Here is a 21,050-nt window from a genome sequence, read left to right on the forward strand (position 1 = left end):
CTACAGTGTTTCACAGACATCATCATCACCGTCCCCATTAGGGCTCACAATCTAGATTCCATATCAGGATGCCTTCAGAGTGTGGGAGGAAACCGGAGACCCCGAAGGAAACCCATGCAAACACGGGGAGAACATACAAACTCCTTGCAGATGTTGTCCTTGGTGGGATTTGGACCCAGAGCTGCAAAGCAACAGTGCTAACCACTGAGCCACCGTGCTGTCCATATAACAGGGGATGTATGCTGGGAGCTACAAACTGTAAAGCAGTCTTCCATGTTAGACAATTTCTTTCATAAAGTCTGCAATGTGCAATACACTGTACATAGGCGCAACTTAAAACATGAATTGGAGGAAGTTTGTACACAAACAGTAAACTTAAAGATGCATTCCTCCTCCTATAAACATTTTTAATCTCTTATTATTTTATTAATCTATTTAATCTATTATTGTTTTTTTCTTTGATCTATGTAGAAACAGGAAGTCTCTTGTCCCTGCATCTATCACTTCCCTCCTGACCTAGCTACACCTCCACTTTTTCAGTGACTCATGACTCATACAGGGGAAAGTGACCTCCTGTTTCTACATAAAGCTTAGAAGGATTCAGCTAGTCAAGTTTTAATCATGTGATGTCAGAGACCTAATGGAAAAGAGAAGAATTAGCTGGGTAGAAAGGGAAAATGAGCAATTGTAAGGGCACAGTGCTGTATAATATGGTGATTGCAATATATTAATAGGATAACAACTTTGATGGGAGGAGGAGGGATTCTTTAAGTATAAAAAAAAATGCAAGATAAATCAAGCTCCATGTATTATAGTCATTTTGAAGATTACTCAAACATACCAATGCACATTGGGATTCCTAGAGATGATGTCCCGCTCTAGTGCTTCAATTAGATCTTTGTCGTATCCAGCACCATCAAACTTTTTTAGCTCATTTTCTCCACCCACATCTTGATTATTTTTTCGCCCCTACAAAACAGGTATACGGTAATTATAATTAATACAACTCGGAAATACATAGGCTCTAACATCAATAAGTCCATTCATCAGTATACCAGGTATGCGTCTAAGATAAAAGGAACAATCCCTAAATCACATGAAGAGTGACGACAAAGTAGAAATCAAGATGTTTGATCTACTCTACAAACATACAAGAAAGCATTAGAAAAGCAGGCCTCATAATACACAGAAAAATAAAGAAGAAACGGCAACAAAACATTAAGGAAATTAAACAATAATGGGGCATGCTTATCATTAAAGACGACAATGCAAATCTAGAAGATATTCTTAAAATGTATCAAATTTATCAAAAGGAGTTCATGCTATGCAATAAGGCAAAACCAAAGGGGAAAAAAAACCAAAATGATCATATACCCTGTAGTAAGTACATAGAAATAGTACATGTAAATAATATAGGATACTTACGTTAAAACCATTTTGATAAAAAAAAGTAAACGTAAAAGCTATCCCATCGTAAGAAGGTGTACCCAAATCGAGATATTCCTATCCTTTCTCTAGTATTAAAATCTAACCTTGCGCCAGACGATTTCAATGTGAATAAGGGCAGAGAAGGACAGGAGCCCGACTGTTCAGACACCTGTCCATCGGAAGCTTTAGAGCTGAAATTCCCATGGACAGGCATCTATGAACAATTGGGCCCCTGTCCTGCTCTGCCCTTATTCATAGTAAAGTTGGCTGATACAAGATAAGGCTTTAACCCCTTTGTGACGTGCGACATACTAGTATGGCGCATGTCGCTTCTCTCCCTTGATGTTGGCTCCGGCAGTGAGCCCACATCCTTCACGGTACATGTCAGCTGTTTTGAACAGCTGACATGTGCCTGACACAGCCGCGGGTGGAATCACGATCCACCCTTGGCTATTACCACGTTAAATACCGCTGTCAAGCTGACAACCCGCCCAAAGGTGACCCCCGTCACGTGATCACGGGTCAACGGTGGGTTGGCAAGACAACCATAACTAAGATAATACTTTAATCGTCCCACCATTGGGAAATTCAGAGCATTACAGCAGCAAGGCAGGAACAAGTACAGATACAGATGCATAAAGGCATTACATTGACAGCAGGTAGGTACATATACGAAAAAAAGAAAAAAAAAAATGTAACCGGACGGTCACAACTTTGGATCTATCAGTTCTCTGTTTGGGTCTCCTCCATAGAGGTCTCCTGGAGAACTCTATGGTTGTCACTGTCGACTTGCTGTGAGCGCCACCCTGTGGTCGGCGCTCATAGCAAGGGAGTAATTCTGCTAAATACAGATGATCTGATCATGGCCAGTATGTAGCAGAACCAATCAGGTTATGGCAGCTTCTAGTTTCCCATGGAGACAATTGAAGCATGCCAAAAGTAAAAAGAAAAAGGTTTTTAAAAATATAAAAAAAAAATATTTACAAGTTCAAATCACCCCCTTTTGCCCCATTCAAAATAAAAAACAAACAAAATTTTTACATACACATATTTGGTATCGCCGGGTTCAGAATCGCCCGATCAATAAAAAACAAAAACGGATTAACCTGATTGTTAAACAGCGTAGCGAGGAAAAAAGTCAAAACGGCAGAATTACGGTTTTCTGGTTGCCACGATAATGTATTAAAATTCTAACGGTCGATCTAAAGATCGAATCTGCACCAAAATGGTATCAATAAAACCATCAGCTCAGCATGCAAAAAATAAGCCCTAATCTGAGAGTACGAAAAATGGAGACGCTACCGGTCTCAGAAAATGGCGCAATTTTTTTTTTTTTAAACAAACTTTGTATTTTTTTTTCACCACCTAAATAAAAAAGAACCTAGACATTTGGTGTCTATGAACTCGCAATGATCTGGAGAATCATAATGGCAGGTCAGATTTAGCATTTGGTGAACATGGTAAAAAAACAAAAAAAAAAAACCCCAAAAAAACTGTTGAGGAATTGCACTTTTTTTTTGCAATTTCACCGCACATGGAATTTTTTTCCCATTTTCGAGTACACAATATGTTAAAACCAATGGTGTCATTCAAAAGTACAACTTGTCCTGCAAAAAACAAGCCCTCACATGGCCATTTTGATGGAAATATAAAAAAGTTATGGCTCTGGGAAGAAGGGGAGCGAAAAACAGAAATACAAAAACGAAAAAGGGGTTAATACTAGCGATAGGCTAGGACCATCCCAAATTGGTACACCTTGTTGGGGTGGGATGGCTTTTACATTTTTTTAATCAAAATAGTGTTAAATAAGTAACGTATGCTAATGAAATGTACTATTACTATTTACTTATGACAGGTTGTACTCGTCTTGCTTTCTTCTTGGGTTTTGTCTGTAAAATGGTCACAGTGTGAACGTGCTCTTACACTTTGCATGATTACCAACTTATGCTCCGGCTCATTTATTTGGTTTTCAGCATGTGATAAATAAGTCTAATTTCTTTCTGCTCCAAGTTTACGCCACCTATTAGTTGGCTTACATTGAGGCAGAAATGTGCGTCACAATTTTGGCACTTTTATTTTTAAAAAAATGTATATATTAATCCACGCTCTTTTAACACTGTCACACCTCGTACTTGGCTAAATTCTAAAAAAGTGCTTAAAACACTTCATAAAATGGTGCAGCTTATTAAAGAAACATTTTTTTACAAATTAGTTAGAAATAAAAATTGTTGAGATTTAGGCTCATTAACACCAGATAATTATGCTCCAAATGTGTTTTTTTTTTTTTTTTTTTTACAAGTCATAAGAAAATTATTGTGTTGTCTGGGTCTACATTGACAATGCATGCAAAAAAATGATCAAATGATTGACAGTAATGGTGAATGAGAACACAACTTCATTTACACCACATATGAGTAACTAATGAGCATCTATCCTGAAATTTTAAACCAGGAAAAAACTATGGACCCTGTCAAGCAAGAAGAAATTCTCTGATTAATGTTCAAAAATGACCATTACATAATGACTATCAATCTGCCTCCAGAGATTATTTTAAATTAAATGGGGGGTTACCAGTGTGAGACACACAGGTCAGGATGGCCAAACATTAGATGTCTCACACTGGTCACGCTGCTTTTATTTAAAATAATCTCAGGAGGCAGATTCTCCGGGAGACCTATGTCCGGCCCAAAGATCTTAACAGCATATATATATATATATATATATATATATACATACATATATATACACACACACACACACACACACTAGCTTAAGAACCCGGCGTTGCCTGGGCAAAGTAACCAACTGTGGTTAGTTATAACAAATTATAATGATTATATTGCACATAAAAACATTTCACATCATATATTCAACATTACAGATTTGCAACACAAATTAACTAAACGATTACCCAAGTATTGATAGTATTTTATTTTCAACTCATTTAAGATTTTTGGTTTTTCCTTTCGGTGCAAAGATGAACAGATTTTTGGCAGTTCCAACTCTTGATCAGATCACGTAAAACTGACCATGAGAAAAGCATGGAGATTGCAAATCGATCCCTACTACTTTCAAGGACGGTCCCTGAGCATTGTTAATGGACATTGCAAATAGCAGTTGAACTGGAAACTGGAGGTGTTTAAAATCAAAAAACAAATCAGATGGAATGAGTGGAATTCTTGGAATGAAAATGTCCTCTCCTTTGGCACATCCTGTTTCTGAGCTGTGTATCTATCCCTATCCTGTGTGATAATGTCTGCTGAGCTGTGTACCTAATCCTCTCCTGTGTGATACTTTCTGATGAGCTGTGTAACTAATCCTATCATGTGTTACTGACTGCTCAGTCGTGTATCTAATCCTATCCTGTGTGATACCGTCTGCTGAGCCGTGTATCTAACCCTATCCTGAGTGATACCGTCTGCTGAGCTGTGTATCTAACCCTATCCTGTGTGATAGCGACTGCTGAGCCGTGTACCTAATCCTACCCTGTGTGATACTCTCTGCTGAGCCGTGTATCTAATACTATTCTGTGTGATACTGTGTGCTGAGCTGGGTATCTAATCCTATCCTGTGTGATACTGTCTGCTGAGCTGTGTATCTAATCTTATCCTGTGTGATACTGACTGCTGAGCTGTGTATCTAATCTTATCCTGTGTGATACTGACTGCTGAGCTGTGTATCTAATCTTATCCTGTGTGATACTGACTGCTGAGCTGTGTATCTAATCCTATCCTGTGTGATACTGTCTGCTGAGCTGTGCATCTAATCTTATCCTGTGTGATACTGACGGCTGAGCTGTGTATCTAATCCTATCCTGTGTGATACTGTCTGCTAAGCTGTGCATCTAATCTTATCCTGTGTGATACTGACTGCTGAGCTGTGTATCTAATCCTATCCTGTGTGATACTGTGCTCCCCCTGCAGTCTGTGTCAGAGGGTGGTCTGTGTTGGCACGGTAATAAATTGTGTTATTTCCAGCTTTACAGAAGGACGATAACACCATAGAAATGATAAGAATAATAGGCAAAATTGTTTGGAGAACTGGAACGCGCGGGGTTAAAATTTCGCCTCACAACATAGCCTATGACACTCTCGGGGTCCAGACGTGTGACTGTGCCAAATTTTATGGTTGTAGCTGCGACGGTGCAGATGCCAATCCCGGACATACACACATACATACATACATACATACATACACACACACACGGAGCTAATATATATATATATATATATATATATATATATATATATGAAAAATGTGGATTTGTCAGAAAGAAGACATCAATTCCCAGATATCAAGATATCATTTTATTCAGCTTCCTATGACCTATATGCCCATGTAGATGGCTTAAGAGGGTTGATCCTCCTGACAGATCCCTTTATCTCATCTTTAAATTAAGATGAAGCATCTTCTGCACATTTTATCTTTACTCATTTTATAATGATATTGGGTAAGGGGTTTCTTTTGACAACATGGATGATGGCAGATCCTATATTAGACAATTTACAATAATAAACTGTCAGATAATCGGCTTCACCTATTTGTAAAAACGGATTGTCACTCATTACGGCACTGGCATTTTTGCAGTAAGGGACGTGAAGCCTGTGTATTATAAGAGAAGCCAGGATTCTCAATGGAACTGTGAATAGACAGGTGACTTCGGAAGATGGCACTCAATTACAAGAGAAATTTGGTGCCATCCATTAGTTTGTACAGGAAACATTATCTCTCACAGCTTTGTCATGACAGCACTCTGAAAGACCAGAAAACATTAACTTATTTCTCCCAGCAAAAATTACTCAGCAGCACACTTTCACAAATCATTTTCTGCCCGCCATCTAGTGACCATGGCTTGGAACGCAGATATACAAAAGGTACAACCAGAAGAGTAGCATAATAGGTTACTCATCATCAGAGCTTACAGAAAACCTCTACATAACGCATTACTGGCACAACCGAAATTATAAATAAAACATTATATTCCACATACATATAGTCTGTAAAAACAAGCACATTGTTACAATACCATCCAGCACCTTATCATGGATGATTTTGTGCAATTTTGCAACAAAAGTAACATTTTTCTAAAAAAAAAAAAAAAAAAAGTAAAAGTCCATAAGAAATCATCCTCGTGGTTACAATAAGAGAAAGAAAAAAAAAGTCTGAAAAACACAATATTCCCTAAAAAAAAAAAAAAAGTTATTCGTACATGGCACCTAGGCAATATGTACATGCACTTACCTTTTTAAAACCATCAAAATTTAAAGAAATCCGTCAGTAGGATCAGCCCTCCTAAGCCGTCTATATGGACATGTAGGTTATAAAAAGCTGAATAAAATGATACTTTGATGTCTGCAATCTGATGTCTTATTCCAGAGAAACCCACATTTTTCTTACATGTAAATGACCTTTTCCAGACTATGGGCCGTACATAGATCTCCCTGAGAATCTGCCTCCAGAGATTATTTTACATGATGGGGCAGTTACCCGTGTGATGCATAATGGCTGCTCTTCTGATCTCACTGCAGAGCTGTGTGTGATTATAACGGACACATCTGCAGGTTCCTCTCAGCTTCAGCTTCCATTTTACAGGCAGACAGTATTGTAATGCTGTAATACAGCAGAGCTGTAAGAGTAGCAGCAGCTAACGTGTTTGTTGTGAGACAAAGTTCAGTTCCACTGTTCTGTGTTTGCTACATTTCTCACACTAGTAACTCCCACTATCATTTACAATAATCTCTGGAGGCAGATCCTCATGCAGATCAGTGTTCGGCCCACAGTCCTGAATGGCTCATGCACCCTTTTATTCAGCTTTTTATGACCTACATGCCCAAATAGACAACTTAGGAGGGTTGATCTTACTGACAGATTCCCTTCAAGAGACCAAAAATCTCTGCTATCTATATGTTGTACATGTTTATACCACTGAGCTGACAAATTAGACCCGGGCTAAATATGCAACTTATCATCCTCTCACTGAATCAATTAGAGAATCTAAAGTGAATGTGTATTTTCTCATCAGAGAGAACGTTTGTGCTTTTGGTCCACATACCAGGGAAGAAGTGACAGTAATAGACCATGATTTTCTTTCCTTTCATTTGCAGCTCAGTAGTGCTACCATTACCTCACAGGGACAAAAAAAATTAGAAAGTAAAAAAAATCCTTCCGTTACCAACTGGGCCTTAGTCAAGTGCCATAGGGTCAATTAGGTCCAGCTCAGGTAGCACGATGCGGCCTAAGTATTCAGGAACTTGCTGTTCCGTTTCACAACTATTCCAGGTCTCTACTATTCTGTTGCTAAGTTCACCTGAAGTCTCCAGCTTCGATGATCCAGCTATGCAACACAAGTTTGCCCTAATTCCAGTTACAACAGCTATCATTTTTCCAGCTCATCCTCTGCTGCATCAGCGCCATCTGTCCGTGCTGCATTAAAACCACTCATCCGTATCACGGGCTTCAAATATACACCGCACCTGGTAATATCCAACATTCTCATCTTGCTAGACACTTCAATATAATCCTGCGCCTCAAATATTACACCTGTAAGACCAGCATGACAAAAATGTAGGACGTTGTGATGGTGTGATATGTTATGTGGGTATCATTTTGTGTCTATTTATATTTTACGGATTTCCATAGTGTTCTCTTGTTGCCCTCTGTCATTCCGTGTATTCCCCATATTGTCTAGAGTCTTAATTACCTTCCAAAAGTCTGATAATTGAACTAGCTCACTTACTGTCTGCAGCCTGACTGTATCTATGCCTCTTGATGAACCCCCTGTAGTGCCTTAATCCCCAAGGGACCTTTGTCAGGTCTGGGAGGCCTGAAAACCGCTCCAACCTGTCTGACTACCCCTGGACATAAGGAGGGAGCTGGAGAGGACAGGAGCTGTACAAGTCAGACCCTGTGTGGTGATGATTGTGTGAAGACAGCACGTCAGAGAGAAGGGGAAGCATATGGACCCATTTTATCCTCTGTCTGCTGAATTATTGGACTCTCATCTCCTTGGACGTTCATGCTGTTACTGAACTGCATTTGTGTTCTGGACTATTGTATCCTCATTGTGGTGGATTGTTTAGTGTTCTGGACTATTGTATCCTCATTGTGGTGGATTGGACCTTTTAGTTTTGCCTATAATAAAGGTCTTGGGATTGTTCACACTTCCCTCGCTCTGTTGATTGTGTGGTATCGGAGAGGGACCTCGTGACAGACGTGAATTGGGAAACAGCGCCTGACCTCGACAAACATTGTCATCATGGGTTGTAAAGACATTAAAGATCTCCGATTGCTGTCAATGAGTAAAAACATTCCTGTTTACACCCAGAGAGGATGAAAACATCTACAGACCTAGTTGTTCTCTCAGATGAGAAACAGATACAATTGTATCCATTCCTATCAATCCATTGTGTGTCAAACAGCCTGGAATCCAGACAGATACATGTACCAAACATTGTTAATGTGGATACAGGCGAAATAATAAAGTCATTAATGTTTTTTGGGAACATTGTGAAAAGGGAGAAATATCTAAAAGGGGGGGGGTAAAGAAATTGTAATGCATCGTTATAAGCGATGCATGTGGAAATGTAGGTTAAATGAAAAGGATGAAACGATGAAATGCAGAAAAAAAAGATCTGAAGTGTTGAAGCCTCAAGGGAGCAATTGGGGCAGGAAAACTGAACTTTTATAGTTCTAAATTACTTTCTCTTGGATCTGCAAAAAACTTGAGGCTTCATTACTCCTTGTTGCATAATGAATGCATAGTATGCATTAAAAGCACGCCAGCATTAGAATGGACTCTTTCCATTAAACACGATATTAATGCACAAGGTAACAGCCAGCAAAAACAAAAACGATTAAGTGGCAATGTAACAAACCAGCTCAGCGCTAGCTTTATTTATTGACATTCATCTGTTCAGCTCAACTAACACCTGTAAATTGGGAATGAGCGGCTGCGGACCTGCACACGCTGAAGTTTTGAACGCTCCATTAGCCCTGTCTAGGAGCAGAGTTAGAGCTGGCCAAAAGCCCACAGACCTCGCGCTTAAACTTCAGGCATATCCCAGGGTTTTATGAAACAGCATATCAACAAAATATCCAGATCAGGATAAAAATCAAAGCTGCAAAATCTGTACCATGACTTACTACAGGGCAAGAAGTGTGAAAACCGTATTTTCTGGCGTATAAGACGACTTTTTAACCCCTGAAAATCTTCAGAAAAGCTGGGGGTCGTCTTATACACCGGTGTCGCCCTATACGGCGGCTGTGGAGCACTCTGCGGTCGCCTTATGCGGCGGTTGGCGCATATGGTGGGGGGAGCAGTCGACGATGAAGAGGTGAGGGGTTACCTTACCAGGGAAGGTGAGGCAAGTTGCAGGCGTCCCAGGGTATGGAAAACAGCAAGAGAGTGGCACTGTGCTCAGAAGACAAGCCTCTTTCACCCGTCTAGCCCGCCCTTGTATCTTATTATCTTCTCTGCCTCTCGGATCTCGCACATGCGCGCCTGCGTTGCTTCACTGCGCCCCCTCACCTAGTCACTGTGCAGTCCTCAGGAGCGAGAGAGGCGTGAGGCAGAGATACAAGGGCGGGCCAGATGGGTGAAAGAGGTCAGTTTTTCTGGGCACAGCGCTCTCTGGAGGTACCAGTAGTAGGTTCAAGGGTGGGCCAAAGGGATGCGCTCTGATAGTCTTGGGGACAGGGAGGGCAGGCAGGGAGAGCTGACCAATCCAAGTAGGATTTGTATACAACAACCAGCCAATCACCGGTAAGGTACATGGGCTGATTGTTGTATACTGCAGGGTTTCCCAACTCCAGTCCTCAAGGCACACCAACAGATCATGTTTTCAGGATTTCCTTAGTATTGCTCAGGTGATAATTGCTTCACCTGTGCAATACAAAGGAAATCCTGAAAACATGATCTGTTGGTGTGCCTTGAGGACTGGAGTTGGGAAACCCTGGTATACTGGATACTAGTACATCACCAGTATCCGTACCTGTTCACCAGTACATACAGTACAGTACCGGTATACAAATGACCAGCAGTCAAAACCCCATCATGGCTTCACCAGCAAGAAAGAAATATGAAGACAGTTTTAAAATTAAAGTTGTAAACTTTGCCATGGAACATAACTGCAATATGGAGTAACAGAAAAGATGGTTCGGGACTGGAAAGCAAATGAAAAAGCATTAAATAATATGCCAAGGGGTAAGTGTGCATTAAGAGGCACCCCACATTAGCTAGAACTTGAAAAACATGTAACAGACATGGTGAATGGGTATGAATTTGATGACATTTTTGTGTAAATATGGTGCTTGGGTGTACACTTTATTGAAAACTGTATGTGTACGTGAGGGGGGGGGGGAGTGATTGGTGTAAACTTTCTGTAAAGAAAAAGCTGTGGAAAAAAGTATAAAACAGCAGGCCCTAGCTGATAAGTGTCACTTATCAAAACTAGGCTGCTGGATGTGCGCAAGGGGTGGCGCAAGGGGGGGGGGTGGAAAAAAAAAAAAAGGAAAACGGCAAACTCTGATAAGTGAACTGTGTCACTTACCCAAGTTTCGCAGCTGCGGGATGTGTGTACGGAGGGGCTAAGGAAAAAAAAGCGAGCTCAAGTGTTGATCGGTGAACTGCGTCACCAATCAACGCTCGGCGGCTGCGCACGGAGGTGGCGCAAAAGTGGGGTGGAGGGGGGTAAAAATAGGGGGAAGGGGGATGGGGGGATTGGGGTGGATGAAGATAGATTGTGCAGGGATCAACAGTTAGGGTTGTAGTTAGGTGGCACAAAGGGGGGTGAAAAAAATTAAAAACGGCAGGCACAAGCTTGGATAAGTGACGTGTGTCACTTATCCAACTTTTGCGGCTGCGGAATGTGTGAACGGAAGTGGCGCAAAGGGGGCTAAGGAAAAAAAGGCGAGCGCGAGTGTTGATCGGTGAACTGCGTCACCGATCAACGCTCGCCGGCTGCGCACGGAGGTGGCGCAAAAGTGGGGTGGAGGGGGGTAAAAGGGGGTAAGAGGGGGGGTGGAGGGGGGATGGGGGGATGAAGATAGATTGGGGGGGTGAAGATAGATTGGGCAGGGGATCAGGGATCAATTAACACTTACAATTGTAGTTTTCTTTCTTCTTCTTCTTCTTTCTTCTGCAGGGATTGTGATGCTACAAGCTGTGGCACCACAATACCCAGCACAGGAGCTCTTGCTGCGTCCGACCTCTCTGCAGGAATCCTCAGCTAGAGTGAGGACCCCTGCAGACAGGTCAGAGGCAGGTCAGGGGGCAGGTCACAGAGCGGTCACATCGCTGCTGTGACCTGTCATTGGTGGGATCGAATGATTACATCGATCCCACCAATCCCTGATCTGCCTGGTGACCATGGCAACTGCCTAGAATCGGAGCTCACAGCTCCGATTACTAGGCAGGTCATGCCCAGGTCACCAGCACGGCACAGAGCGGTCACATGGTGACCGCAGCTGTGCCCTGTGGTTGGCGCGATCGCCGATCTAATCGATCGCGCCAGCCAACTCCTGCAGGCCCTGCTGGGCCTGCATCAGGCTCCAGCACGATCGGTGCTAATATAGCACCGATCCTGGCCGGTACTGGCAGGGCACAGCGGCGATATAGCACCGCTGTGCACTGCGATTGGCACGATCGATCAGATCAGCGATCGTGCCAATCCAGGTGCTTTTTGCCGGTACTCGATCCCCGCCTAGGACATCATTGTTTCAGCCAAGCTGATTGGCTGAAACAATGAGAAACGCTGCGATTGGCTGTTCAGAATTGAACAGCCAATCACAGCGCTCTGGATGCCGGGGGGGCGGGATCGCAGCCCGGGATGCCGACGCCATCTTTTCTAAGGTGAGATGGCGTCGGAATTTTAATGCGATCACCGCGACTTTAGTCGCGGTATCGCATTAAAGGGCCCGACGTACTATCCCGTCCCCGGTCATACGGGCCCGGGTACCGTGGACGGGATAGTACGTCGGATGGCAGGAAGGGGTTAAAGATCGCATTCGAGAACAGTGGAATGAATGGACGGTTAGCGGCAAAAAGTCGTTCACAAAAGGGGGAAATGTGAGTGCTCCAAAGTGGGATGTTTTGTGCAAGTTTCTCATAAAGGCCTGGAATGATATTGATGTAGAAAAAGTAATCAAGTCTTTCGAGTGTGGCATATCAAATTCATTAGATGGTATGGAGGATGACTACTTGTGGCAAGATGAAGAGGAAGCCGAAGCGGAGCCCACACCATCTGATTACAGAATTCGATCCATACGATGACTGCCTTACAGATGTATCACAACATGGCATTAATGTACTTATGATATCAGATGGCGAACAGGAGGATTTTGAAGGCTTTTAAAGGGAAACGGTCACGCCAGCAAAACCTGTAAAAATACCGTAGCTTGCAGTTATGATGGGCACGGCCATCAGGGACCTGCCCAGCACTTGCGCTCTCTCTATTGTTTGTTATCTTCCTCCTATCATTATTAGTTCCAGTTTGATTGACAGCTTAGAAAACAAACAGCATGACAGCTCCCATGGGTTTATTGTCTTATCCTTCCTTTCAGCTTTAAGGCCCCGTCACACTAAGCGATATCGCTAGCAATATCGCTATGTGTGATAATTACCTCCGACCGGCTCCCCCGCTGATTATCGCTGATCGCGCGAGAACGTCCTTGGCCGTTTCTCGTCGTCAGCTTCCTGCTGTGCTTCCTGCTGTGGAGACGAGCAACGCGTGGACACGGGCGGAAGGACGTCTTCATCGCCTCGTCTGACAGGTAAGCAGCGACCGCCGACCGCTGCTATGTCGCTGGTGAGATCTGCCTGTTTGGCAGCTCACTAGCGACCACTTAGCGATGCACCAGAGATCCTGACCGAGTCATATCGTTGTCGGGATTGCTGGTGCATCGCTAAGTGTGACGGTACTTTAAGAGTGAATTAGGAAAAGTTTAATCCACTTGCACTGTTTTATTCTACATGTATGATGATAAACAGCCTTATGTTGTGTGACTGTCTGTCCGCAGTCTCCAACATTATGTCCGCCCTCTATCTGAAACTCTGCTCCCGTTGTCTACTAACCTCCCTAAACCTGACATTTCCCTCTCCGTGGGTGGCACCTTAAAAACACCCCGGCAGCAGGTGCGCTGTCTGGGTGTTATGTTTGACACCAATCTCTCCTTCACATCCCATATACAATCTCTTGCCCGCTCTTGCCGCTTACACCTAAAGAACATCTCTAGAATCCACCCTTTCATCACCAAGGAAACAAAAACCCTCACTGTCGCATTGATACGCTCCCGCCTGGAATACTGTAACGCTCTATTAATTTGCCTCCCCCTCACTCGACTTTCCCTTCTCCAGTCCATCCTTAATGCAGCAGCCAGGGTCCTCTATCTGGCTAATCGGTACTCGGACACGTCCGCTCTTCGCCAGTCCTTACATTGGCTGCCCATTCATTATAGGATCCAATTCAAAGTACTTGTTCTCACCCACAAAGCTCTCCATAGTGCGGCAGCCCCCTACATCTCCTCTGTCATTTCTGTCTATCGGCCTGACTGCTGCACTCTCCAAACGACTTTCGACTAACCTCTGCACTAATCCGTACCTCCCACTCCCAACTCCAAGACTTCTCCCGCGCTGCGCCAATCCTCTGGAATGCTCTACCCCAAGATATTGGGACTATCCACAATTTGCACAGTTTTAGGTGCTCCCTCAAAACACATTTGTTCAGAGCGGCCTATCACGTTCCCTAATTAAAGTTATTTTATGTGCAAGTATGTGTGTGTAGCCCATTCACTATCTTCATCTAACCCTCACTCCCTCAAGATGGCTGGACCATCATTGTAAATACACACCTGTACTTTGTATCTCCCCCACCTCATTGTAGATTGTAAGCTCTCACGAGCAGAGTCGTCTTATTTTGCTTTAATTTTTGTATTGTTAATGTTGTTACTTATGACTTGTGTTTTGAAACTGTTAAACTGTAAAGTGCTACGGAATATGTTGGCGCCAATATTATGTTTATTAGTGACATTTTTCCTGCTAAGTACCTGAGTACCTGCATGTCATAAGTATTTGAATTAAAATTACCATATTGAAAATCGTAGTTACTTACCGATAACGGTATTTCTCTGATCCCATGACGGCACCACGGAGAGAGGGATCCGCCCTCAGGGACAGGAAACCTACACATGAAAAAGGCGGTACCTCTCTCCCACATCAGTTGGTTTACAGAGCATTACACAGAACTTTCAGCTGCAACTCAAATGGTTATAAAAAAATCCAAAATTAATCAATTTACTCAACTTAAGCTTAATAGAGGCACCGTGTGGCTAAGTACTAAGTTAACTAACTCACTCTAACGTGCACACCTGTGTGTGTGTGAAAGGGAGGGGATGTACGGGTGCCGTCATGGGATCAGAGAAATACCGTTATCGGTAAGTAACTACGATTTTCTCTTTCCCCCATGACGGCACCACGGAGAGAATTACAAAGATTGAACATCTAGGGAGGGCCCACCGCCTCCAGAACCCTTTTACCAAAGGTGAGATCTGAAGAGGAGGTCAAGTCTAGACGGTAATGTTTGAAAAATGTAGAGGGGGAAGACCAAGTGGCAGCTCTACATATCTGATCTATTGAAGCGCCGGCCTTCTCTGCCCAGGATGATGCCACTGCCCTGGTTGAATGGGCCCTTATGTCCTCTGGGATGGCCGCCCCGCCGGAGGAGTAGGATAAGGTGATGGCTTCTCTTATCCACCTCGCTAGTGTGGACTTCTATGCCTTCTGCCCCTTCCGAGGACCCTGAAAACAGACAAACAGAGCCCTATCCTTCCTAAATTCCCTCGTGGTTGTCAAATGATGGACCAGGCATCTTTTTACATCTAAAGTGTGTAACATCTCTTCTGCTTTTTTTTTGGGATCAGGACAGAGAGAGGGTAGGGAGATTTCCTGAGTCCTATGAAAGTGTGACGATACTTTGGGGAGATACGCTGGATCAGTTCTAAGAATTACCCTATCATCCAGGATTTGCGTGAAGGGTGAGTGGGCCGACAAAGCTTGTATGTCACTAACGCGGCGGGCAGAAGTTAAGGCCACTAGGATGGAGGTCTTAAGCGACAATATTTTTAAGGGAATTTCCGTTAGGGGTTCGAAGGGAGGTTTGGTTAGAGCATTTAGCACTAGGTTTAGATCCCAGGATGGGGTGGTATGTAGAGAGATCGGTCTAGATCTACTTGAGGCTCTAATGAATCTCTTAACCCATCTATTTTTAGCTAGATTGTGGTTATACAAAGCTCCCAAGGCCGCCACCTGTACTTTTAAGGTGCTGGTAGCTAACCCCTTCTCCAACCCCCTTTGTAGGAATTACAGAATTTTATCTACAGGGATTTCGCCTGTTGGGTCGGAGCCTGACACTGACATGAATTTTTTCCACACTTTGCCATATGCCTTGGTGGTTACTGGCTTTCTACTCTGTAGTAGCGTGGTTACCAAGTTTGATGAGAAGCCCCTGTTGCTTAGGAGCTCCCTCTCAAAAGCCAAGCTGTCAGGTGTAGGTTTTTTATGTGTGGGTGATAAACTGGACCATGGCATAACAGGTCTGGATTTTCTGGTAGGACTCACGGACATTCTTCTCAGCCAGGAAAACCATATTCTCCATGGCCAGAAGGGCGCTATTACCACTACTGTCGCCTTGTCCTCCCGTATTTTCCTCAGTACTAAGGGAATGAGCGATATTGGGGGGAAGGCGTAGGCCAGATGATAATCCCAGGGTATCGTGAAAGCATCTAGGGCTACTGGGCCCCCCCGGGGATCGATCGAGCAGAAGGTTTCCAGCTTACGGTTCTGACTGTTCGCAAATAAGTCTATTTGTGGCCGGCCCCAGAGTTTCACGATTTCATTGAAGATTAACTGGCTTAGTTCCCACTCCCCCTGTTTTAGACGTGTCCTGCTTAAAAAGTCCGCCGTTTGATTTTCTGCACCTTTTATGTGGAGGGCTGTCAAGGATTGTAGATTGTGCTGTGCCAGTTGGAAGATGGATTTTGTTACCTCCATCAGAGGTCGAGATCTGGTGCCTCCCTGGTGGTTTAGGTATGCCACTACTACCTGGTTGTCTGAGAAGACCCTTGTGTGATGGGAACGAAGGGAGTCCAGAAAATGATTCAGAGCTAGTTTTACTGCCAGCAGCTCCCTCATATTTGAGGAAGTGGACTCTCTTCCCTGGTACCAGGCCCCCTGTGCCACTTGGTTGTCTAGATGTGCACCCCACCCCCAGGGGCTTGCGTCTGTGGTTAGGATCTTTGTTGCCGGCAATGTCCAAGGCACCCCCTTGACTAGGTTGGCTGGATTTGTCCACCACTTCAAGGAATGTTTTGTCTCTGGTGAGATGTTTAACTGCGTGTCTAAATTCCCATGTAAGGAAGTGTTTGCGTCTAGTATTTTCCATTGTAACTCCCGCGTATGGCTCTGAGCCCACTGAACTGCTGGCATGCAGGCTGTCATGGATCCTAACAGTGACATCGCTTTTCTTAAGGTAGTGTTTGGGGAGGTTATCATTTGGGATGTCATTTGTGTCATTTTTTGAACCTTTGTCTGTGGCAGGTAACATTTCTGTTCGATTGAATTTAGTGTTATCCCCAAATACTCCTGCACCTGATCTGGTATGAGTTTGGACTTGGGCAAGTTTAGCATCCACCCTAGGCTCAGTAGGGCCCTCATCACTATGTCCAATTGTTGTTTGCAGTGTTGGGAGGTAACCCATATTATTAAGAGATCGTCCAGGTATGGGACTATCAGGATGTTTTGCTGTCTTATGTGGGCCATTACTTCCGACATTACCTTCGTAAATACCCTTGGAGCAATAGCTAGCCCGAAGGGGAGGGCTCTGAACTGATAGTGTTTCACCTCCCCCTGAATCGTCACTGCCACCCTGAGGTATTTCCTGTGGTCTCTGTGAATAGGCACATGATAATATGCATCCCTCAGGTCTAATACGGCCATGAAGCAAGCTGGGGGAAGCATGTTTATACAAGATTTTATCGTCTCCATTTTGAAGTGCTGAATTTCTAGAAATTTGTTCAGCCTTTTGAGATTTATGATCACTCTGTACGAACCGTCTGGCTTCTTGCGAAGGAAAAGAGGGGAGTAAAAGCCTTTACCCCTGTCTTGGTAGGGGACTTCTTCTAATACGTTTTTCTCCCTTAGGTTCGTTATTTCTTGTTGTAGAGCCAGCTGCTCTTGTGACGACCTTTGAGGGATTATTATGAAAGAGTTGTTTGGAAGGGAGATGAATTTTAGCCTCAGGCCTTCCTTTATTATGTCCAGTATCCAACCACTTGCGGATATTTTCTCCCAGGCCTGGAGAAAGTATGATAATCTTCCCCCGACCCGGGGAGTACCTTCATTGTGGCTTCTTGTTGTCGGGGGGGTTTGTTAAACATAAACCCCTTACTCTTGTTCCTTTTGTCCTCCCAACTTTCTTTGTTCCCTTTTGGGGGTTTACGTCGCATAAACCTCTTGCTCCGAAAGGGTCGTCTGTATGCCTGGCTGGGGAACCCGGGAAAGGATTTTTTCTTGTCCCCGGCCTTGTCTAAAATGTCGTCCAGTGTTGGACCAAACAAGAATTCCCCCTCGCACGGGATTGCGCACAATTTGGTTTCTGTCTGCAAATCTCCCGGCCAGCACTTCAGCCATAAGGCGCGTCTTGCGGCATTTGAAAAGGCCGCCGTCCTGGCTGCCAGTCTGGTTGAGTCTACCGACGCGTCTGCCAGAAACGCTGCTGCTCCCTTCATTACGGCAACTGACTTCTGTATCGTTTCTCTCGGGACTTTCTCCTTTGAGAATCTAAATGGTCCAGCCATACCATCAGGGCCCGTGCTGTACATGTGGCTATGGCTGGCTTTAGCCCCCCTCCTGCTGCTTCCCAAGCATTTTTTAAAAAGGTTTCAGCCTTCTTGTCCATTGGGTCCTTCAGGGTGCCCATGTCTTCGAAGGGCAGGGAAAACTTTTTTGAGGCCTTTGCAACCGCTACGTCTAACTTAGGAGCTTTGCTCCAAAAGGAGCAGGCTGGGTCGTCAAAGGGGTATTTCCTCTTTGGTGTTAGGAGGACTTTTTTGTCTGGCTTTTTCCACTCTCGCTTGATGAGGGAGTGGATTCTTTCATTAATCGGGAAAGCCCTCTTTTTCTTTTGCTCTAGCCCTCCGAACATTATGTCTTGGGCCGTTTTCTTGGGGCGTTCGTCTACCAGCCCCATAGTTGTCCTCACAGCCTTTACCAGGGCGTCCGTCTCCTCAATGGGAAAGCAGCTGCGTCCCCCTTCTGATGATGATGAAGAGGATTGGGAGGATGAGGAGTCACTTGAGTCGGATAGCTCCTTTTCTGACTCACTGGTGCTCGACTCTGGGGATCTATGCCTGGACCGGCGTTTCTTTTTTGAGGACCTGGCGCCCTTAAGGGTGTCTTCAACCTGGGTTTTTATAAACGTTCTGAGGTCTAGGGCAAACCCCGGGGATTCTTCCTGTATCGTCTGCTCTATGCAAGCCACACAGAGCTTTTTCTCCCATTTATGGGGTAATTCCTCCGTACATATAGCACATACCACATGTTTAGCTTTGGTTGTGCATTTACACCCCTGCAAGAGAAAAAATTAATGGTCGCAATTTAGCGGACGGCATTCACGGAGATCACTCACCCTCCTGTCGAACGAATGATACCCTCTCAGGCGTAGGGATTATTTCCACTGCTGCATCCACTTCTGGCTGCGCCGCCATGGTGGAGCTTTGGCTGCGCCGCGATCTCGTGTGACCGCTGCTGCTGCGCTGCTGGGAAGAGTCGCGCTGGCGCTGTTCTTGCGTTCGCTGAGGTCCCTGCTTCGGGGGCCGCCGCCGTGTCTCCTTCTGTGGTTTCCCACTCATGGTGACCGCTTTCCCCTCTTTTTTAAACTCTTGGAGGAAAAAGAAAATTTTTTTTTTTTTTTGAATTTACCGCCGCAGCCCCCTTCCCAGGGATCCCCGCGCTCCCAGAAGTACCGCGGCCCACCGGAAGTCTCGTGCATTCGCGGCCTCCCGGCGCTGCACACCTGGCTCCGGTGGCTGCCGCCGCCCCGCTGTGTGCCGTAGAGGCCCGCCCGGTCCGTGGCACTCGATGGGCCCCCACCTCCGCCCCGGTATGGCAGGCTCTGCCGTATGGTCCTCGGTGACCGCCGCCACCTGCCCGGCCCCTTATCAGATCGGCTGGGCTCTCCAGTAGTGACCACCGTCACTAACTGCTGGAGGCCCCTTTTTTTTTTTTTTTTTTCCTCCTCCTCTTTTTCCTGGGATCGGCAGGCTTCCAGGAGTCTTCACTGCCTTTCCCCACTCACCCTCAAGGCCCGCCGACCCCGATGGTGGTGCTTTGGGGGGGAGCCTGTTCAAGGCCTCGATCCAGCCGAGGCAGGGCGCCCCGCTGCCTTATTGCCGGACTGGATCGGTCCCCGGATCCTGCGACGACTCCAGGTACGTGCTTGTAGGTTCCCCGTCAGGGACAGGAAACCAACTGATGTGGGAGAGAGGTACCGCCTTTTTCATCTGTAGGTTTCCTGTCCCTGAGGGCGGATCCCTCTCTCCGTGGTGCCGTCATGGGGGAAAGAGAAATCAAATCTGTTGATTTTTTAAAAATTTTTCTGTATGTGCCTTGGAAGAGGGGTAGTCTTATATACGGCGAGTATATCCCAAACTATATTTTAACTGGAAAAGTTGGGGGTCGTCTTACACGCCGGAACCTACAGTACTCACCTTCATTTCTATCCTGCAGCTTACATGGCATAATATTTTATGTGATTCCAGTGGTAATAGAAGCACTTGGAGCAGTGACCCCTAAGTGGGAAGAATGGCTACAACAAATCCCAGGAGCATCACCTGAACTCTCTCTCCAGAAAAGTGCAATACTGGGAACAACTAAGATACTGCGCAAAACCTCTGGTAGAGGACCTGAGAATGAGAAAAGGACAAAGACCACCATTTTTTAATATACACATACAGTGGGGAAAAAGTATTTAGTCAGCCACCAATTGTGCAAGTACTCCCACTTAAAAAGACGAGAGAGGCCTGTAATTGACATCATAGGTGGACCACAACTATGAGAATCAAAAATGAGAAAACAAATCCAGAAAATCACCTTGTCTGATTTGGCAAGATTTATTCTCGGAAGATTTTAGACAGAGAAGCGAAAAGAAATATCAAAAGAGTTGTCCCAGGACCACCTGTAGAAAGCTACAGAAAAAACAGGAATCAACAGTAACAAAAGTTTCAAAGAAAACAATAAGTAATGCACTCAACCTCCATAGCCTGTATGCACGCTCATCGCACAACACTCCAATGCTGAACAAAAAGCATTTTTCAAGCATGTTTAAATTTTGCTCAAAAATATTTAGATAAGTCTTTGAAATGTAGTCTGGTCAGATGAAACCAAAATTGAACTATTTGGAAGCCATAATACACACCATGTGTGGTGGTCAAAAGGCACTGCAAAGCATCCCAAAGAAGTTTGGAGGTGGGGATATCATGGTGTGGGGCTCTATTTCAGCATACGGCACTGGTAAACTTCAAAATCATTGAAGACAAATGTACAGAGACATTCTAGGTAAAAATCTGCTGCC

The 21,050-nt window shown here is 44.6% G+C and overlaps 1 protein-coding gene across 2 annotated transcripts in view; it reads right to left on the bottom strand.

Moving 5' to 3' along the window:
* KATNAL1 (katanin catalytic subunit A1 like 1) overlaps positions 1-21,050 on the bottom strand; it is a 226,701-nt gene that overhangs the window by 66,632 nt on the left and 139,019 nt on the right. For both annotated transcript variants that reach the window (XM_073583164.1, XM_073583165.1), the window contains exon 5: positions 842-969. In XM_073583164.1, coding sequence (XP_073439265.1) covers positions 842-969 — 128 coding nt within the window. The remainder of the gene's footprint in view (positions 1-841; positions 970-21,050) is intronic.

This window comes from Dendrobates tinctorius, unplaced genomic scaffold (genome assembly GCF_039654945.1).
Source record: "Dendrobates tinctorius isolate UK_male_01 unplaced genomic scaffold, ASM3965494v1 ptg000075l, whole genome shotgun sequence".
NCBI classification, from domain to species: Eukaryota; Metazoa; Chordata; class Amphibia; order Anura; family Dendrobatidae; genus Dendrobates; species Dendrobates tinctorius.